A 19,142-nucleotide genomic window follows, 5' to 3' on the forward strand; every position below is an offset into this window, starting at 1 on the left:
AATGGGTTTGTGGAGATATTGGGCTTTTGTTCTTATTTTGCAAAAATAACAGCAATATATTCCTATTTTGAAATTATTTAGGTCCATATCCCTGTTTTTGAAACTCAATTTTAATAAAATTGAGTTCGGTATAAAACTTGATATTCTCAAAATTAAGTTATTTATAAATTATTAATTGAAACTTGACTTTAGTAAAGTCGAGTTTCTATTAAAAAAAAAGATTAAGTGACAAAATATACATAAAATTTGATATTATTAATATCAGGTTTCACTTGTAATTTGATTTAAAAAAAAAAATTAAGTATTAAAATAGGGACAAACTTAAATAGTTTTAAAATATGAATAAATTTAAATAGTTTTAAAACATGAATATTATGCTAAATTTTTTACAAATGAAAGGCAAAAGCCCAATATTCCCATGGGCTTGTATATTTACATTAGAGTACTAGAGAAAGTGACAAAAGAAGGGGTAATTACGGGTTTAGATAAGAATAAAAAAAATTATAATTGCGAGTACCGTGGGGCAGGTTTATCCGTTTATGCCGTGTGCAAACCGCGCAGCACTGTTGGATGTTGACTGGGTCACGTGTGATAATTGGTGCCAAGATACGGTTCTTTCCTTTGGTGGAAAATAAAATCCACAGAAAAGCCAAAACGGACTTATTTTCCAGCTCCGCCAATTGTTGCTTTGGCTCCCACATGGAACAAAAATATCAATCAATTGCTAGACGACTAAAAGACCGAGTAAACAAAAATCAAAGCCTAGCATTTTTTGAGTTTTTTTTTTTAAGAAATAGTTTTAACCTAAGACAAGTGATTTTAATATAGACAAGAATTAAATCTCAAAATTCTATTTTAACTATTAGAAATTTAACAATTTAATTAACTGGAACATGCTTAAAGACTTGCCAATAAAAAATTCCCTTAGATTTGACTTGTACAAGAATGTGCCTTCCTCGGATAAGCACTTCATCTCAATTCCCAAATCCCAATGTTTACGTAACGTTTCTCATTCATGAAAGCAGGCAAATGGACACTGAACTTGAGTACTAAATTTTAAAATTTAACAACCCCCCATCCCACCAGCAATTCCGGTTATAGCTCATGATACTACCTCCCCCTCTTCGTATGAGAAACCGCTATCTGTCAGTCATTACAAATAGTATATACTTAGTTGCTAAGCATTCGTTTTCCATATTAACCCACCCCACCAAATCCAAGTATTTACCACCTAAGTTACTTATCATAAACAAACCTGCCTAAGCTAATAACTCAACCATATCTACCTTCCCCAAAATACCCTTTCACCAAATCCACTCTCTTCCTCCCCATTCAATCTCACAAAGGGCAATTCAGTAATTGAAACAAAAATATTCTTCTCAAGGGCGATATTGTAATAATCTTATCTGTGGGAGCTATAAATACCAGACCCAAGATTTAGACACACCCAAACATTCCAAAGCAGTCCCTTCGTTCCCATCAAATTTACCAAATTTTGCCATTATCCCATGGCCTCTCGCTACGAAGTAGAGGTGAAGATCTCCTCAGCCAGGGACCTCAAAAACGTGAATTGGCGCCACGGCCCAAACAGGCCCTACGCCGTCGTCTGGGTCGACCCGAAAAACAAGTGCTCCACCAAAGTCGACGAGGGTGGCGACACGTGTCCCAACTGGGACGAGACACTTGTCCTCCCCATACCTGGCCAAATCGACGACTACTCCACTCTCTACATCGACATCGTCCACGCCGGCTCCGAGGACGGGACCAAGCCGCTCATCGGCTCGGCTCGGCTCAAGCTGACCGAGGTCCTCGATGACGTGGGCTTCAACGGTCGCGCCCAACGGTCGCTCCAAGTGAAACGGCCATCCGGTAGGCCCCACGGGAAGATCGAAGTCAAGGTTGAAATCAGAGAGCCGCGCTACCGTGCGCCGGACCCGTACTACGCGCCGCCGTACGGGGCGGGTTCGAGGTCGAGAGACTACGCTGCTCCGCCGGCGTACGGTAACCCATACGCCGCACCGCCTCCGCCTCAGGACCCTTACTACGCGGCGGCTCCGCCAGCTGGGTACCCTTACAGCGGGTACAACCAACCCGCGCCACCAGTGCAGTACAGTCAGCCTAGCTACGGGCAGCAGAATTACGGGCAGCCGAGTTACGGTCAGCAGAACTACGGGCAGCCTGTGGAGGAGAAGAAGAGTAAGTTCGGTGGTATGGGGACAGGATTGGCTGTGGGTGCGGTCGCAGGTGTGTTGGGTGGAATCGCATTGGTTGAGGGTGCTGAATACGTGGAAGACAAGATCGCTGACGATGCGGCTGATAGGGTGGAGGAAAATCTTGACGACGAGGATGATGGTGGATACGATGGCGATGATTACTAGTCAATTTGCGATCTGATGCTGGTGGGGCCCTTTTAAATTTCTATGGGTTTTTTTTTTTTTTTTTAAAGTATTCGAAAATGCTTTGCTTTAATGGATGGACCTGGCTGGACTATGAACCAAAAAAAAAAAAGTAAAAAAAGAAAAAGCAAAAAAGAATGTGGGCCCTAGGATATTGTTATTGATGTCATCTGCTACATAAAATTTGAGCTAAAGTTTAGGACTTTGGCATGAGTTTTTGTACAATGTGTGTGACCAAACAAATGCATTGATGACTCACTTTTGCATTCGTTCACTGTTGAGCGACATTGCACAGTACACGCACGTGGCAATTGGAATTCGGACTAGGCTTATCTCGATTTATGTTTAATGCATAGGAGCATTAGACCAAACCTTAACTCTTGGATTTCAAAAGCTTCTTACTGAAATGAATGGGGTTTCTTGAGAAAAACATAGAAATTTAGAATTCAAATCTTTTTAGGCAAAAAATTAGAATAAATGAGCTTTCTTTATTATCCATTACTAGCATAGTAGCAATTCCTAAATGTGAGATATGGACGATGGAGTAAGGATGTGAGAATTGAAATAATCCATGTGCATTGTGTACTTTCTATATTTGGACGGTTGATAATAAATTTAGATAGAATTAATTTAGCCGTTACTTTTTATTTTCCTTTTTGATAGACTTCATAACAAATTCTCTCTATCATAAAACTAAAACATTATTTAGTTTTCATTATAAGGAAAAAAAAACACTAATTAAATAGTTTTTGCTGTTACTTTAATGAGAAGGAACATTAAATTTAGATGAAACATAATGTCAATAAAAAGATAAATATCATCAAGGGTAGAGAAAATTAGGATTAGGATAATTGCCATAAAAGCGAAACAGGATTGAAATAAGCTAGTCACATAAAAAGAGATAAGGATTTAAAAAAGAAAAATCGAAATTTTGGGTTTTTTTTTTTTATAGTTTATTTGGGAATAAAATACAAAGGGGTTGAGCCGTTGAGGACGGTTTAGGTTTTTTCCTTCGCGTGCTACATCATTTCAGATAGACCTGATGGCAACTCGGAGTTTTGACTTAAAGTCTCTAATAATAAGTGCAAGAAATAGGAGCTTGACTTTGTTTTGTGCGGAGAAAATAGGAGCTTGCCTTGAACAAAGACAAGATATATGGACTCTTTCTTCTTCGAAAGCTATGGTGTTACTGAGATAAGATATGAACCATAAACATTAACATCATAAAATAAAAAAGGCAAAGTAGACTAAGAAAATGCATTCAGCAAAAAAAAAAAGTAGACTAAGAAAATGCGATACTAGCTAGTGTTGCATCGACTCTTTCCAAGACTAAACTATTCGATGTCTTTTATAACGCTGTCGAGTTTCACTAACCTGAAACTTCTTAAATGCATTTGAATTAAAGATTTGTACCTAATCTGACTGCACCACCACACAACAAAGTCAAAGGAATGAACGTGCTGTCACTAGCTTTAGGATTACAAGTGGGAGACCCAAAAACAGTCTTTTAATTATTATTTTAAAGAAAATTATGTTATTATATTTAGGGCTTCGTGACAACTTCAATAACTTTAATGTGTATTATATTATAGGTAAATTACAAATAATACCCCAAAAGTTTGAGGGTGTTTAAATTTTACACCTTAAAGTTTGAGTGTTTAGGAGTATAAAATTCAAACACTTTCAAACTTTTAGGAGTAAAATCTAAATTCTGAAACATCATGGTGAAAAATCCAAACATTCCAAACTTTAAGAGGTAAAATTCAAATACTAAAATTTTAAGGTGTAAAATCTAAGCATTCTTAAATTTTAGGCGTGTAATTTGCAATTTACTCTATATTATATAAATGTGTTTTTGAAGCCGCGCCATTATAACCCGTGGTTTTTTGCAGGGACGTGCATGAATGATGTATAATATTGTCAAATGTATACAATTGTGTACAATTTACATAAACAATGAATATAAACATATAAATGTCCTATTTTAATTTTAAATAACTTACATTAGAGTGTAGTGTAGCCTAGCATCTTAAGGTTGGTATCTTGCATGACTTGTGCTTTGTTGTGACATCATTTGTTTATGATATATAAGGTGTAACGTGAAGAAAGATGCCAATAGCAATTAGTGGCTTTAGGGTTTAGGCATCTCTGCCTGCCGTGTGGGGAACCTTTGATTTTTCAAAAGAGAGAATAATGCTCGAATATGCTAGGCTTCTTCATGTGGTGGCGACTAATATTATGGCGTTTGGATACGAGGATAGGGCTAAGAAAAAACTTGTTTAGTTGGAGTATTGGATTTGGATATGCTGCTTCCACAAACACAAAAACAAGAAAGATGGTAATGGATATCCATTTACTTGCTAGGTTCAGGAACATACCTTGCTTGAGAATCTAAGTCACAAGTAAAGATCAGCTATTATGGTATTAAAACTTAAAAGGGGTGAGAGAGTAAAGATCAGTTCATGAACTTGGATAGTTATGACTTCTTCCAACTACCAAAAGGTCCAAAACTTGTGGTTAGTAATGTTATCATGATAAGAAAATATTGAAGAAATAATCGAATAAATAAGAAGGGAGATTATAAGATAAATGTTAGGGTTACGTGCAAATTAGGATTTAGGATTAAGTTTTCTTCTTTCTTTGATTTATATATTTTTTTTTAGAAACAAACTAACAGTTAAACACAAACACACTTTTAATTACACTCTCTCACCAAGCTCAAACACATTACTTAACCCAAAATACCACTACAAAAGGACTTTCTTCTATGGTGTCTATTCCATGATGATTGTTTTTTATTATTAGATCAAGATACCAATGAGTTGTTAGTGTAGGCTATTGTGAGACTTGATAAATTGAAGAAGTGCAGTGTAGAAGAAAGCTACAAGTAGTTGATGGTCTGTAGTTAGCTAAACGACCTGTAGTAGTGATGTTAGTAATTTAGTGCTTGCACGTGACATATGTGTGAAGTTGTTAATGAATTAAGATGGTTGTTAGTTAGTTAAGTCAGTTTTCTTTTCTGTTAGTTAGTTTTTCTTCCTCTCTTATCACTCTGTTATGCATATATACAATGATTAGCATTCAATAATACACACGAGGTATTTTTAGCATTGGATTCCTTTCTTACTTCTTTCTCAATATAGGCAGGGTTCAAATATCAGATTTTTTATTTAATGATAAGAGGCTTTATTACAAAGCTAATTGGAACTCACATGATTATAATTTTTAGTCTAATTTGTATGTAAAGACTTGAGTTTTAATTCTTAAAATACAATAGCCTCGACCCTTAATTATATCTTGATTCTTGAATACATTCATTCATACATAATGTGTATGAAATAATCCAAGAACCCTCACACGTGAGCACACTATGCCATTAGAGTTCGACTTAGAGAAACCATTACTCCCCATTATGAGAAGCAACAATTACATGAATAAAATATCGCCCATAATGGAGGAAGTTATGCTTCTCAATAAGAGTTAATTATATCCATGGTAAAGGAAATGGCTCAAGAAAAAAGCAATACAATAGCATGCCTATATATTTTTTTATTGGGAAATCTAAACTAGGAATAGCTGCGAGAAAAACATTGAAACACCCCGAAAAAAATATTGTTCTTGTAAAATAATCAGCATATATATACTATATAATAAAAATTAGACTTAGAAGTTGTAATTACACCAAATGGCTACTCTCCCTAATTAATAAATTAATTATATATTTTTTGTTAGGATATAGGGATAATAATATTTAACAACTGTTTAATTTAGGTAAAGTTTAATTATTTAAATTTCAGCAAATTTAAATTCTATTCAAACTAAAAACCTATTATAATAAATTTCTAAGCTTAAATCTCATTCAACAACTCATGTTTTCTTTCTTTAAAAAAAAACCATGTTTTAACTAGGGAATAATATTTAACAATAATTTAAAACAAATTTAAATTCTATTCAAATTGAAAGCCTATTATCAAAAAATTTCTACACTTAAATTCCACACAACCCATGTTTTTTTTTTCTTCCTCAAGATGCATGGTTCAATTACTATATAATAAAAATTGGGCTTAGAAGCCATGGTTAAGCCAAGTGGCTACTCTTACTAATTAGTAAATTAATTATATATTTTTTGTTAGGATATATTTTCTCAATTAAGGGATAATAATATTTAACAACCGTTTAATTTAGGTAAAATTTAATCATTTAAATTTCAACAAATTTAAATTCTATTTAAACTAAAAGTCTATTATAAAAAATTTCTAAACTTAAATCTCACATAACAACCCACGTTTTCTTTCTTTAAAAAAAAAAAAAAAAACCCACATTTTGACTAAAGTGATAAGATTTAACAATAAATTCTATTCAAACTAAAAGTCTATTATCAAAATTTTCTAAACTTAAATCCCACACAACCTGTGAGATACATGAATTCTAGTAAGGTAATTGCGCCACGTGTCATATTCATGTCTGAGGAGCACTGTTATCCTACCGAGGAGGCCATGCCCTCGGATTGTAAGCTTATGTCAATAGCACGTCATCAGAGGAGGTAGTGCTGTACAAAAAGAGTTTTGGGGAAGGGGCTAGCACTAACATGACTGAAGAGTTGGTGACTGTCACCACATTTAATGCATATCACCAAACCTTCTAACTGCATTTATGTGGAGAAGACCCCTGAATAGTGCTGCCTTGACTGCTGTGACTCACAAGGGGATTGGAAAGGTGTCTGATGGGACAAACACTCAAATAGTGGCCTGGATGGTCAACAAATGGAGGGCCAAGATCATTTAAGGGGGGCTATATAATGCGAGGAACCCTTCAGGGGGGAAAAAGAGAGAAAATTACTGTAGCATCAGGAATAGAACTTGTAACCAAAATTTAACAGAAGCATATATATATATATATATATATATATATATATATATATATATATATATATATATATATATATATATATATAAGATTCAGTCTCCTCGGACCGTGCCGAGGACGACTTACTTCGTGTAACCAATCATATTTTTGTTTTCTTTTCATCTGGGCTTGCTATGGTCATTTTTTGATTCATTAAAGCCTAGTTTTCCAACTCACTCTTTACAAATTCATTGTATTGGGCTCTTTAGGCCTAAGCCTTTTTCCCTTTGGGCTCAGAACCAAATCTAATCCTTACAATTGGCATTGTCTGTGGGAAATTACTGGAGCTCTAGTGAAAACAACATAGAAGTATGGTAGGCTCAACATCAAACCAAGAGAAATCTGTGGGGTCCCAATGTCAAAATGAGCGGGGAAGGGACTGGGAGGTCAGTGTACACACCACATATACTAGTAGGAGCCAGTCCAGGGGTAGGAGCCATATCTCTTATGAGGCAACTACCAGAAGCATGCAATAAGAAATTGATCGTTTGAGAAGAAAATTGTGCCGAGAGCGACGTAGATGACCTTCTTTGAGTTCTGACCATTCTTCTGATAGTAATAATGATAAAAGCTACTGGCACAGGTCAAGTACTCCTCCCAGTGAGTCTTTTTTGTATGACGAGGAGCGTCATGATAGGCGGGGGAGGAGAAGCCCGTCACGTAAAGGCTCGGGCAACGATGCCATGAGTAAGGCTTTGAATCAGATCTCCAAGTCACCTTTTACTCGAAAAATCAAGGAAGGAAGGCTCTCCTAGCGGTTTACTCAGCTAGCATTTACAATTTACAATGGTAGGATGGACCCCGTGAAGCACGTGAGCCATTTCAATCAGAGAATGGTTGTGCACTCTAAGAACGAAACTTTGATGTGCAAAGTGTTTCTGTCTAGCTTAGGGCCTGTGGCGATAAGGTGGTTTAATGGCCTAAAGGAGGGTTCTATTGGCTCTTTTAAGGAGCTTACGAGGGCCTTTGGCTTTCAATTCGTAACTTGTAGTAGGGTTCCTCGACCTTTGGATTCCTTGCTGTCTATGGCCATGCGAGAGGGGGAAACCCTAAAGACGTACTCTGACCGATACTTGAAAATGTTTAACGAAATCGATGGGGATTTTGACGACGTAGCTGTAAGGACGTTTAAGGTCGGTCTGCCCGCCGAGCACGATTTAAGGAAATCATTGATGGGTAAGCTAGTTAGTAATGTGCATCAGCTCATAAACCGCATTGATAAGTATAAGCGGGTTAAGGAAGGCCAACAACTGGGTAAAGGCAAGGCTAATGTGGTCCCTCAGGACAAGTACAACAATAGTTGTCCTTAGAGGGATTTTTCTGGACAATCTAGGGCTGCTGTTGCTCAAATGGTTAGCATGGTGTTCCGAGAACCAGTGCATCAAATCTTGGAGAAAATTAAGAATGAACCATATTTCCAATGGCCAAACAAGATGGGAGGAGATTCCGTGAGGCGCAATCAGAGCCTTCATTGCTAGTACCACCATGAGCGAGGCCATACCATAGAGGACTATAGAACCTTGTAAAATCACCTGGAGCAGCTGGTCCGAGGTGGTAAGTTAAAGCAATTTTTATATCACCCAAACACACAGGGAGACCAAGCAAGGAACGGATCACGAGGAGATGCTTCTTTAAAGCCACCTCTGGGCATGATCAATGTTATTCTTGCCGCCCTGGGAAGGACTGGTTCTCACTCCTCTAGGGTGTTATCTATAGCTTGGCCACCCTGGGAAGGCTCCTCTTTTGAGCCGAAGAGAAATAGGGGGGAAGTCTGACCAGCGCTGAGTTTCTTTGACGAGGACAAGGTTGGCACCTTGCAGCCACACAACGACACATTGGTGGTTACCCTCAGGATAAGGGTATGATGTGAAACGAGTATTGGTTGACTAGGGCAGTGTGGCAGAGATTATGTACACTGACTTGTATAAAGGGTTGAAGCTAAAACTAGAAGATTTGACTAGTAATAATTCACCCTTGGTAGGTTTTGATGGGAAGGTACTCATACTGAAAGGCCAAATTAGACTTCCAGTACAGGCTAGGTCAGAGGTAGTAGAAGTGAACTTCATTGTAGTGGATGCTTACTCCCCCTATACTGCCATCGTGGCAAGACCTTGGCTGCATGTCATGGGCGCTGTCTCTTTCACCTTACACTTGAAGGTAAATATCCTTCTAATGACCAGGTTGAGGAATTAGTTGAGAGCCAGTCTATGACTGGACAGTGTTTGGTTTCCGCTTTCAAGCACTAGGCCGAAAAAAGAGCCATCGGCCTCTGCTAAGCAAGGCTTATAGCAATCAAAGGAACCGGCTTTATTTGCATTTATGGAAGAAGGGGCGAGGTGTGAGGAATCGGAAAAGGTCGTTATAAGTGACGATGGGGAGAAGTTCTTTCAGATCGGGGCTCAGTTGCCCCTTCAGGAGAAGGAAGAGCTGGTAGTATTTCTTAGAGAGAATATTGATGTGTTTGCATGAAATGCCTACGAGGCCCCTAGAGTGGACCCTAGCTTCATCTGCCACTATTTGAATGTCAACCCGGCCATCATCCCCAAAAAGCAACCACCTCGGCGCTTGTCTAAAGAGCACTCTAATGCTGTTAGGGACAAAGTGATCAAGCTCAAGTAGACTGGGGCCATTGAAGAAGTTTTTTACCTTGATTGGCTAGCCAACACAGTGGTAGTGAAGAAGAAAAGTGGGAAATGGCGGGTATGTGTGGATTTTACTGATTTGAACAAGGCGTGCCCCAAGGACCCCTTTCCCATGCTTCAAATAGATCAATTGGTGGATGCCATTATAAGACATCTTTGGATGAGCTTTTTAGATGCTTTCCAAGGGTACCATCAAATACCCTTAACTTTTGATGATCAAGAGAAGACAACTTTTGTTACTCCTACTAGGCACTACCATTATAAGGTGATGCCTTTTGGGTTGAAAAACGCAGGGTCCACTTACCAGAAGATGATGACTAGGATGTTTGAGCCACAACTAGGGAAAAATATTGAGATGTATATAGATGATATGGTAGTGAAGAGCCAGTTAGAATTCGAGCACGTTAGTGACCTCAGAAACATCTTTGGGATATTGAGGAAACACAAGCTGCACCTTAACGCTTTTAAGTGCTCTTTTCGTGTCGTTTCAGGAAAGTTCTTGGGGTACATGGTCATTCATCGTGGAATCAAGGTTAATCCTGATCAAATTAGAGTAATTAACAGTTTGCAACCTCTTCGAAACCCTAATGAAGTCCAGAAGTTAACGAGAATGATTGCTGCCTTGAATCAATCTATCTCTCGGTCAGCAGATAGGTGTAGACATTTCTTCCAATTGTTAAATAAGTGGAAAGGGTTTGAGTGGACTGAGGAGTGCGCCCTAGCCTTTCAGCAGTTAAAGGAATACCTCTATCTGCCACCCATCATGTCCAAGCCTGAGAAAGACGAAGTCCTGTTTGCTTACATTGCTATAGCTCCCCATGCTGTTAGCTTGGTACTAATACGGGTTGATGATGGCATCCAAAGGCCTGTTTATTATGTGAGCAAATCCTTACACGAAGTAGAACTTTGGTACCTGCCACTCGAAAAGGCCATATTAGTAGTGGTGCATGCCACACGTAAACTCCCCTATTATTTCCAAGCTTACACAGTGGTGGTGTTGACTTAACTTCCTATCAAGTCCCTACTGTGGAAAGCCAACTACATGGAGAGGATTGCTAAATAGGGTACTATTCTAGGGCCTTTGATATCAAGTATATGTCACGCACCTCTGTTAAGGGCCAAGTCCTCGCCGACCTGGTGGCTGAGTTTGCAAAACCTTCTATAGAAGAAGAAGAAGAAGAAAAGCAGGGTATGGATGGAAAATCAGTTGGAGTGGCCTCTTTACAAGAGCCTCTGTCTTGGAGGGTATATGTTGATGGCGTTGCTAATAAAAAAGGATCCGGAGTGTGGTTGGTTATGATATCTCTTGAGGGAATCGTTATTGAGAAATCCTTAAGGTTAGGTTTCTTGGCCACGAATAATGAGGCCGAGTACGAGGCCTTATTAGTAGGAATGGCCATGGTTCAGAATATGAGAGGAAAGGCGTTCAAATGTTTTCAGATTCTACGCTGGTTGTTGGACAAGTAGAAGGTGAATTAGAAGCCAGAGACTTGAAGATGCGAGAGTACTTGAGTCAGGTCAAACATATACGCTCGGAATTCAAATTCTTCGCCTTACAACAAATCCCTAGAAGCAGAAATACTCATGCAGATTCCCTTGCCACGCTGTCGACCTTCTCAGCTTAAGGTTTGCCTCGGGCCATTCTAGTTGAAGATTTGTGTATACCTGCCAAGGTAAAGAAGGATGCGGTTCAGGTCCATCAGATTAGGGTGGGACCTAATTGAATGGATCATATTGTTATGTTCCTCAAGGATGACATCTTGCCCGAGGAGAAATGAGAGGCTGACAAGGTGCAAAGAAAAACTCCTTATTTTTGGTTGTCCAAAGATCAAAAATTATATAAATGCTCTTTCTCTGGACCTTGCTTGCTATGTGTACATCTCGAGGCAGTAGAACCCCTCTTGGAAGAGTTGCACGAGGGGATTTGTGGGAGTCATACAGGTGATAGATGTCTATCTCATAGGGCCTTCACTCAAGGGTACTAGTGGCCAGGTATGCAAAGGGAAGCACAAGAGTATGTGAAGATTTGCCCCAAACATTCATTTACTTGGGGGTGTCCTTAGGCAAAAGATAGGCTGCTTTAGGGCATCGGCTAGATAATGGGCGTGCCCTTTTTGGAACTCCTTGATGGTGGAGTTTCGAGGAATCCTTGCCTTGTCCAGCTCCAACCGAAGTTCCCAAGCAGGGTTTTGGTGGCGCACCTCATCCACATCTTGGTCCTCCCTACTCTTAACTAAGGGGGCCCGCACCTGGCCCTCAGCCGTTTTTTGGTGTTTTAACTCTTTTTGGCTGACCACCTCCCCCTCCTCGGCTCCATCCTTCTCTTTCCTCTTCTTCTCCAGGTTAGGTATGGGGAGCAGGCTACCTGTGGGAGGAGAAGGAGGAGGAGGGAGATCAGGAAAGGGCTGGGACGTCGAAGCGTCTTTGGATGTTTCTCCCTTAGCCCAATCTGCAAGGAAATCCCTTAAACCCTTCCTCCTATTCAAGGTCATCTCTTCTTCCTCTTTTGTACTGCTGTTTATACATGCGACTATGAAGTCGGGGGCGCGAACACCCAAGGTTCTGTCCAACTCATCCTCTGCGTCTAAAATGTGGATGGCAGGATCTCCCCACTCCTCCCTTTCTTCCTTAAGTTGGAATTGGTCGATTTCTTCCTCGAGTGACAGTTGTGAGGAAGCGGTCTCTTCCCCTGGAGTCGCTGTTTCTAGGGGAGCAAGTTAGGAAGGCTGATCAACTTGCACGATGTCTTCTTGGGCTATAAAATCGGGCACCGAGACGTCTATGCGGGCAAACCAAGGATCGATTGCTCGGATCGCGTTGCCAACCTCCTGAAAATTATCGGATAAGGGCTCAAAGTCGAGGATGAGGTGCACAGCCCTTAATTACCTATCTTCACTCACGAACACCTCGGCTCTTAGCACCTTGTTAAGATCCTCGACGTTGACGAGTCTGATGTTAGGAGCTACATATCTTTTATCTACAAACACAGCCGAGAAGCAAAATCACGATTAGAAGGATGAACACTTAGTTAGAAAAAAAAAAGAGCCATAAAACTAAGTCCCACGTCAAAGGACCTAAACCTAGGGCACCCCACTTGGCTCCCCCTCTTGGATTGGGCAGTGAAGACCGTTGTGCCATTCCCCAGGGGTGATTAAGTAGTTGTCCTTCATGCCCTTGTTGGACTTGGAAAGACACGAGATAAGCCTAACGACTGAGGACCCAGACTTGAGGAGTCATCAAGCGAATGACACTCGTACATCCAAATGACATCGTGCTAGGTGAGGTTCAAGCCCATGTGCGCATTAAGGGCGTTTACACTACCTAGGACCCTAAATAGGTTAGGTGCACATTAATGGGGGCATAGCCTATGGGTGAACAAGTAATCCTTAGTTACGCTACTCATGGGGAGTGTCATTCCTCCTTCTATGAAGGCAATCATAGGAATGACGACCTCCCCTTCCTTCCTATCGGTGTGCCACTGCCTCAGAGCACAGTACTGTAGAGAAACTCTGGATGGGATGTGATTTTTAGCCCTAAATCCCTTCATACCGGTGGGAGAATCTACGAGGTGAGTGAATCTACCCATCTAAACAGACTAGAGAGAGGCGAAGGAAATATCTGAGAGAAAGAGGTAGAAAGTAGAAGGCCGAGGAGAAAATAGGCTAGAAATGAGAACTTATAGAAATAAGGGTGAGGGACGCCTCAGGAGCTTCTCGAGAATAGGAGGATTTGGGAAATCTTGGAAGCTTGAATGGGAAGTCTAGAGAGTTCGAAGATTTGTAAAGTGGTAAAAATGAACTCTCCAGGTGCCTTATATAGGAGGCAGGTTTGGGTGGGAGTTATCCTGCCCAAAATTCGAGGAGAAATGTTAGTTGTAGGATTTCCATCTCACTGTTAGATGTGGGGAACAGAGCGCCGTCTGGAGCATTTAATGAAGCGTTGTGGACTCTAATGTGTCGAGTACAGTTACAGGACACCCAAAGCGACATTCTCACGTAGGAGAATCAGAAAAAGTGTTAAATTAATTAATTAAGGTCAAAATCCCATTTCTCTCCTTGGATGTAAGGAAACAAATTGGAGTTTTGAGGACTATTGTGAGGTACAAGAATTCCAGTAAGGTAATTGCGCCACGTGTCATACCCATTGCCAAGGAAGACTGTTATACTACCGAGGAGGCCACACCCTTGGATTGTAAGCTTGCGTCAATAGCACGTCATCAGAGAAGGTAGTTCTATACAGAAAGAGCTTTGGGGAAGAGACTAGCACTGATATGACTGAAGAGTTGGTGGCTTTAACCACATTTAATGCATCCCACCAAATCTCCTAGCTGCATTTATGTAGAGAAGATCCCTGAACAGTGCTGTTTTGGCTGCCACAACTCACAAGGGGATTGGAAATGTGTCTAATGGGATAGACACTCAAATAGTGGCTTGGATGGTCAACAAATGAATGGCCAAGATCATCTAAGGGGGGCTATATTATGTGAGGAACCCTTCAGGGAGTGAGGCCCGTGGAAAAAGAGAGAAAATTACTGTAGCATCAAGAATATAACTTGTAACAAAAATCTAACAGAAGCATATATATATAAGATTCAATCTCCTTGGACCGTGTCGAGGACAACTTACTTCGTGCAACCAATCGTATTCTTGTTTTCTTTTCATCTGGGCTTGCTATAGTCGTTTTTGATTCATTAAAGCCTAGTTTTCCAACTCACTCTCTACAAATTCATTGTATTCAGCTCTTTGGGCCTAAGTCTTTTTCCCTTTGGGCTTAGGAACCAAATCTAGTCCTTACACGACCCATGTTTTTTTTTTCCCTTCAAGTTGCATGATTTAACAATAATTTAAAACAAATTTAAATTATATTTAAACTAAAAGTATATTATAAAAAAATTTTAAACTTAAAAATCCCACACAACCCACATTTTTGTTTTTTTCCCAAGTTGCATCTTATTAAATTAATATTTTACGAGGATATTTAACTACAAAGCTCTTGATTAAGGGATAAGATTTAAAATTAATTTAGTATAGATAAAGCTTTATTATCTAATTTTTAGAAATTTAAATTATACTCCAACGAAAAGTCAATTATCAAAATTTTCAGAACTTAATTTTTTTTTCCCCTCAAGTTGCATATTATTAAATTAATATTTTATTAGAATATTAAGCTACAAAACTCTTGCCTAAATGATACGATTTAACAATAATTTAATTTAGATAAAGCTTTATCATATAATAATCTAAATTTTAGAAATTTAAATTCTATTCCAAATAAAAATCTATTATCAAAATTTTTAGAACTTATATATATTTAGCCATGACTTTTTGATATAATCCCTCTTAACCAATACGTCATTCCTATAATTAAATTGCACACAATACAACCAAATTGTTTTTTGTTTTCAAAATGCAACTTACGCTTATATTTTAATCTAAAAAAATTCATCTTACTTATTGTTCTTTACTTTTGAATTTGCGTACAGGATATTATGCCAAAGGAAATTTACTATAAAGAAGTAAAACAATGGACACCAATTTAAGTTCTTGGTTCTCTTATGTAAGTTTTTATTTATTTTTGTTATTCTCAAATTTATAACTCTTTTGTGTTTGTTTTGATTTTCGGTTTTGGTTCTTGTATTTAATTTGTGAGTGTGTTGATTTTTTTCAATTATATTATCACTAGGAAAAAAATCAGTATTGAGGAATTATTTTGTTTATTATTGTTTGTGCTGGCTAATGCATAAATTAAATATAACCTAAATAGGAATGATCAAATCAAACTCATTCCATATCTCATATTAAGAAATTAACACAAAGCACAAAGAGAATATTAAAATATATAAATAGATAAAAACTTATAAAGTCTAAACTCTAAATAATCTGAAATTAAAGTAATTTTTTAATTAAAATTTACTTATTTTATAATTTAATTTTAATTATTTTAAATTTTTTGAGCTTACATATGAATTGTCATCAATTCGCTCGTGATGATAGCTTTTTATCATCAGACCAAGACATCAATCGGTTTTTGGTGTAAGTGGGAATTGAACTTCAAATCTCTTATTCAACTATCAGAAACTTTACCAATTGAGCTAACTAGAACCTCTCTCTCTCTCTATATATATATATATATATAATTATTTTTTTTCTAACTTAGGCATCATTGACTTCCTGCTGGGTCTCATCCTAGTGGAAGTGGTTTCATAGATTACTTTTCTCCTTTTAACAGGTGTTAGAAGTCCAAATTGTTTAATGCAAACTTTATGCATCAACAATTCGTAGTGCGAAATCGTGTAAATTTGGCAATTAAAATGTCAAATTTCATGGTGACATGGAATGGGGTGGTTAGGGTGTGTGACGTTAAAAAGGAGAAGATAGTTGATACAAATTAATGCTGAATTCGGCAGTTGAATGATTGAATCCAAAAGTCCAATTGCTAAATTCAGTTTATTAGAGTGTTATTATTGGTGGTGTTAAAAAATCATATTGCTATTTTTAGTACTACTAATTACAAAATTGGAGCTATATTGGTGGAGCTAAAACTAAATATTTTGGCTTCTCAATTATAGTGCACATCTATTTTTGGCTGTCTATTGTAACTCAAATGTTAAAAAAAGAAAGAAAAAAAGAAAAAAAAAGAAAAAGGATAGTCTTCAGATTCAGCCTACGAACTCAAGATTTAAATAAAATAAAATAAAATAAAATAAAAAGGTAAAAAGAAAAGAAAAGAAAGAAAGAAAGGCGAAGAAGAAGCTTTTGACCAAAAGAATTTATCTCTTACAAGTAAATCCAAGACACCTTCTCTTATTAAAGGTGAGTAAAACTATAGACATAATAATCTTCACAGCAGTTGAAAATTGTTATGACTCTAGAGTTATTAATTAAACGAATAAAAGAGCCACTATGCTATAATATTTAAAATTGATGAATAAGTCCTTTACGTGACTAATTAGTAATTACCAATAAAATGACACCTCTTTATAATTTCAATCTTTACCAAATTATCCACCTCAAAAAGTCCTCTTTGTTGCTAATCTAAGAGTTATAAGTGACCATGACTAAAAACGTATAGTTTTGAACTAATTATAAATTTAGTAGTTCTAATTATAGTATTAACTTACTACTTGTGTCTCTTCTCAAAAAAAAAAAAAAAAAAACTAATTGTGTCTATTTGCAATTGGTCGTAACATGGGTGTGTGGCATTTTCATTTGTCTATTTGCAATTGTTTTATTTTTATTTTTATTTTTAAGAAAAAAGCCAAATTGGCAATTTAAATTAATCCTTGCGACTCAGAATTGTAACAACGATAAAGATCTAGTGGAACAAACTCTATTTAAACTTGAAAACTAGAACAAAATTTCACTCTCTTCGCTAGAACATGAGTCTAAGCGTTGCTTTGCCTAAGGGTATGCGAGAAGGAATAGTTCTGCAAGGAACTAATCGAAGACATTACGTCTTTTATCAAGTGACCAAAAGAATAATTTAAGCAATTTCCATACCAAAGAGCATTTGTAGAGATCTCAGAATCACCTTCGAGGATAGAGTTGAGAATACCAATCTCAAAATCACCTTCTTTGTTTTCTCTTTCATATAAAGACTGTAAACTAAAAAATAAAACAATGTTATTTATTATTTAGCAACCCACATTAAGTCACTGACTCACCATACACTACTATCCACTCAAATGCTCAACTTTTCTACTGTTAAAATAAAAACCCTAAACTTTATTGAGTATAAAGAAAGAGAACTTTGAATGGGTTTGGCTTCTATCGAATGCATATGAACATTGGATGAGACACAAAAACAGACACAACATGTGTCTATAATTAGTCAGGCGTCAATCTCATGTCTTATGTGAAATGCTAAAAAATGGGTTAGTGGAAATTTTTTGCTGTTCTTTGAGCTAAGAGCATTCACACCAGTAAATCTGTATATTTAACCCCAAAATTCCTCAAAATTCTTCCGCATTAGCTTGTCTAAAGTTGTGTAAATTTGCACAATTGTTATGATAATCGTGCAAATATACATGATTATTGTAGTTACGCATATCATTATTTTATATTTTTTCTCTCACCTCTCATCTTTCTCCATTTGACTTCTCTCTCTCCCTCTCCCTCTCACTCTTCCTCTAAACCAGACAAAACTGATTGACCACCGACCATTGTCCAACCACCACCACAACAGCACCACCCACCATCGCAACCTAGCACCACCCATATCACCACCACGACCCATCACAACACCTCATAATTTAACACAAAATTGACCCAAAAATCAACAAAAAATTAAACTAAAATTAACAAAAAAATCAACCGACAATAAACAAAAATGTAAATCAAAATTAAAGGAAAATCACAGTACAATCTTTGCCTCAACCCAGAAAACCCATTTCATCTCAACCCATTTCACCTCAACCCAAAAAACCCATGTTCGGGTCATGGGTGAGATCAAGTGATAAAAGCTTTCAACCCAAAAAACTAGTGATTCTGTCTTGTTGTCGATCAGATTGAAAGAGAGAAATGTTGGGGTCTTGGCTCGGTCAGATCGAGAAAAAAGATAAAGATTAGTGGTGGGTTGAGGGTGGTACAAATTGAGAGAGAGGAAGGACGACGATGGCAATGAAAAAGAGCAGAGAGGAGTGAGGAGCGAGATGTTTGAGATGAGGGAGCTGATAGATGAGAGGATGAAGAGAGGAGAGACCATTGAGATGAGGAAAGGAGACGAGGGAAGGAGAGAGTAGAGAGAACGGAGAAAACAAGAGGCCTGAGTGATGAGAGAGAACCAGAGAAATTAAAGGTAAAAAAAACAATTAAAAAGTTATTATTAAATTAAAATAGTGTAAAATAGACAGTCTCATGTGGATATTTTGTAAAAGTAATTGTGTAAAAAAAAAAAAAAAAGTTCTTAGTGTAAAATAGACAAAAAAAATTTTAGACAAACTAATGTAGAATATTGTAGATGCTCTAAGTTTTGTTACTGTATTTTGGATGATTTAATTTTTGGTTCAAGGGGGCCAAAATTATGTTAGAGCATCTACAGCAGTGGAGCTAAAAATTTAGCAATTTAACTCTACTAAAAGTTACTTTATCTATTTTACCTACACATATGCTGCAGCAGTGGATCTATTTTAGCTTTCAACACAATAAAATAATATAAACATCACAATAAAATAATATATCTACCACAATAAAATAATACA

General features: G+C 37.6%; 1 protein-coding gene across 1 annotated transcript; it reads left to right on the top strand.

The window, feature by feature from the left end:
* Positions 1-1,368: 1,368 nt before the first annotated feature.
* Positions 1,369-2,621, top strand: LOC142619639 (uncharacterized). The gene has a single exon (XM_075792837.1). It carries the CDS (start codon positions 1,509-1,511, stop codon positions 2,376-2,378), a length of 870 nt encoding a protein of 289 aa, XP_075648952.1. The 5' UTR covers positions 1,369-1,508; the 3' UTR covers positions 2,379-2,621.
* Positions 2,622-19,142: the final 16,521 nt, after the last annotated feature.

The sequence above is a fragment of the Castanea sativa genome, chromosome 12 (genome assembly GCF_040712315.1).
Source record: "Castanea sativa cultivar Marrone di Chiusa Pesio chromosome 12, ASM4071231v1".
NCBI lineage: Eukaryota > Viridiplantae > Streptophyta > Magnoliopsida > Fagales > Fagaceae > Castanea > Castanea sativa.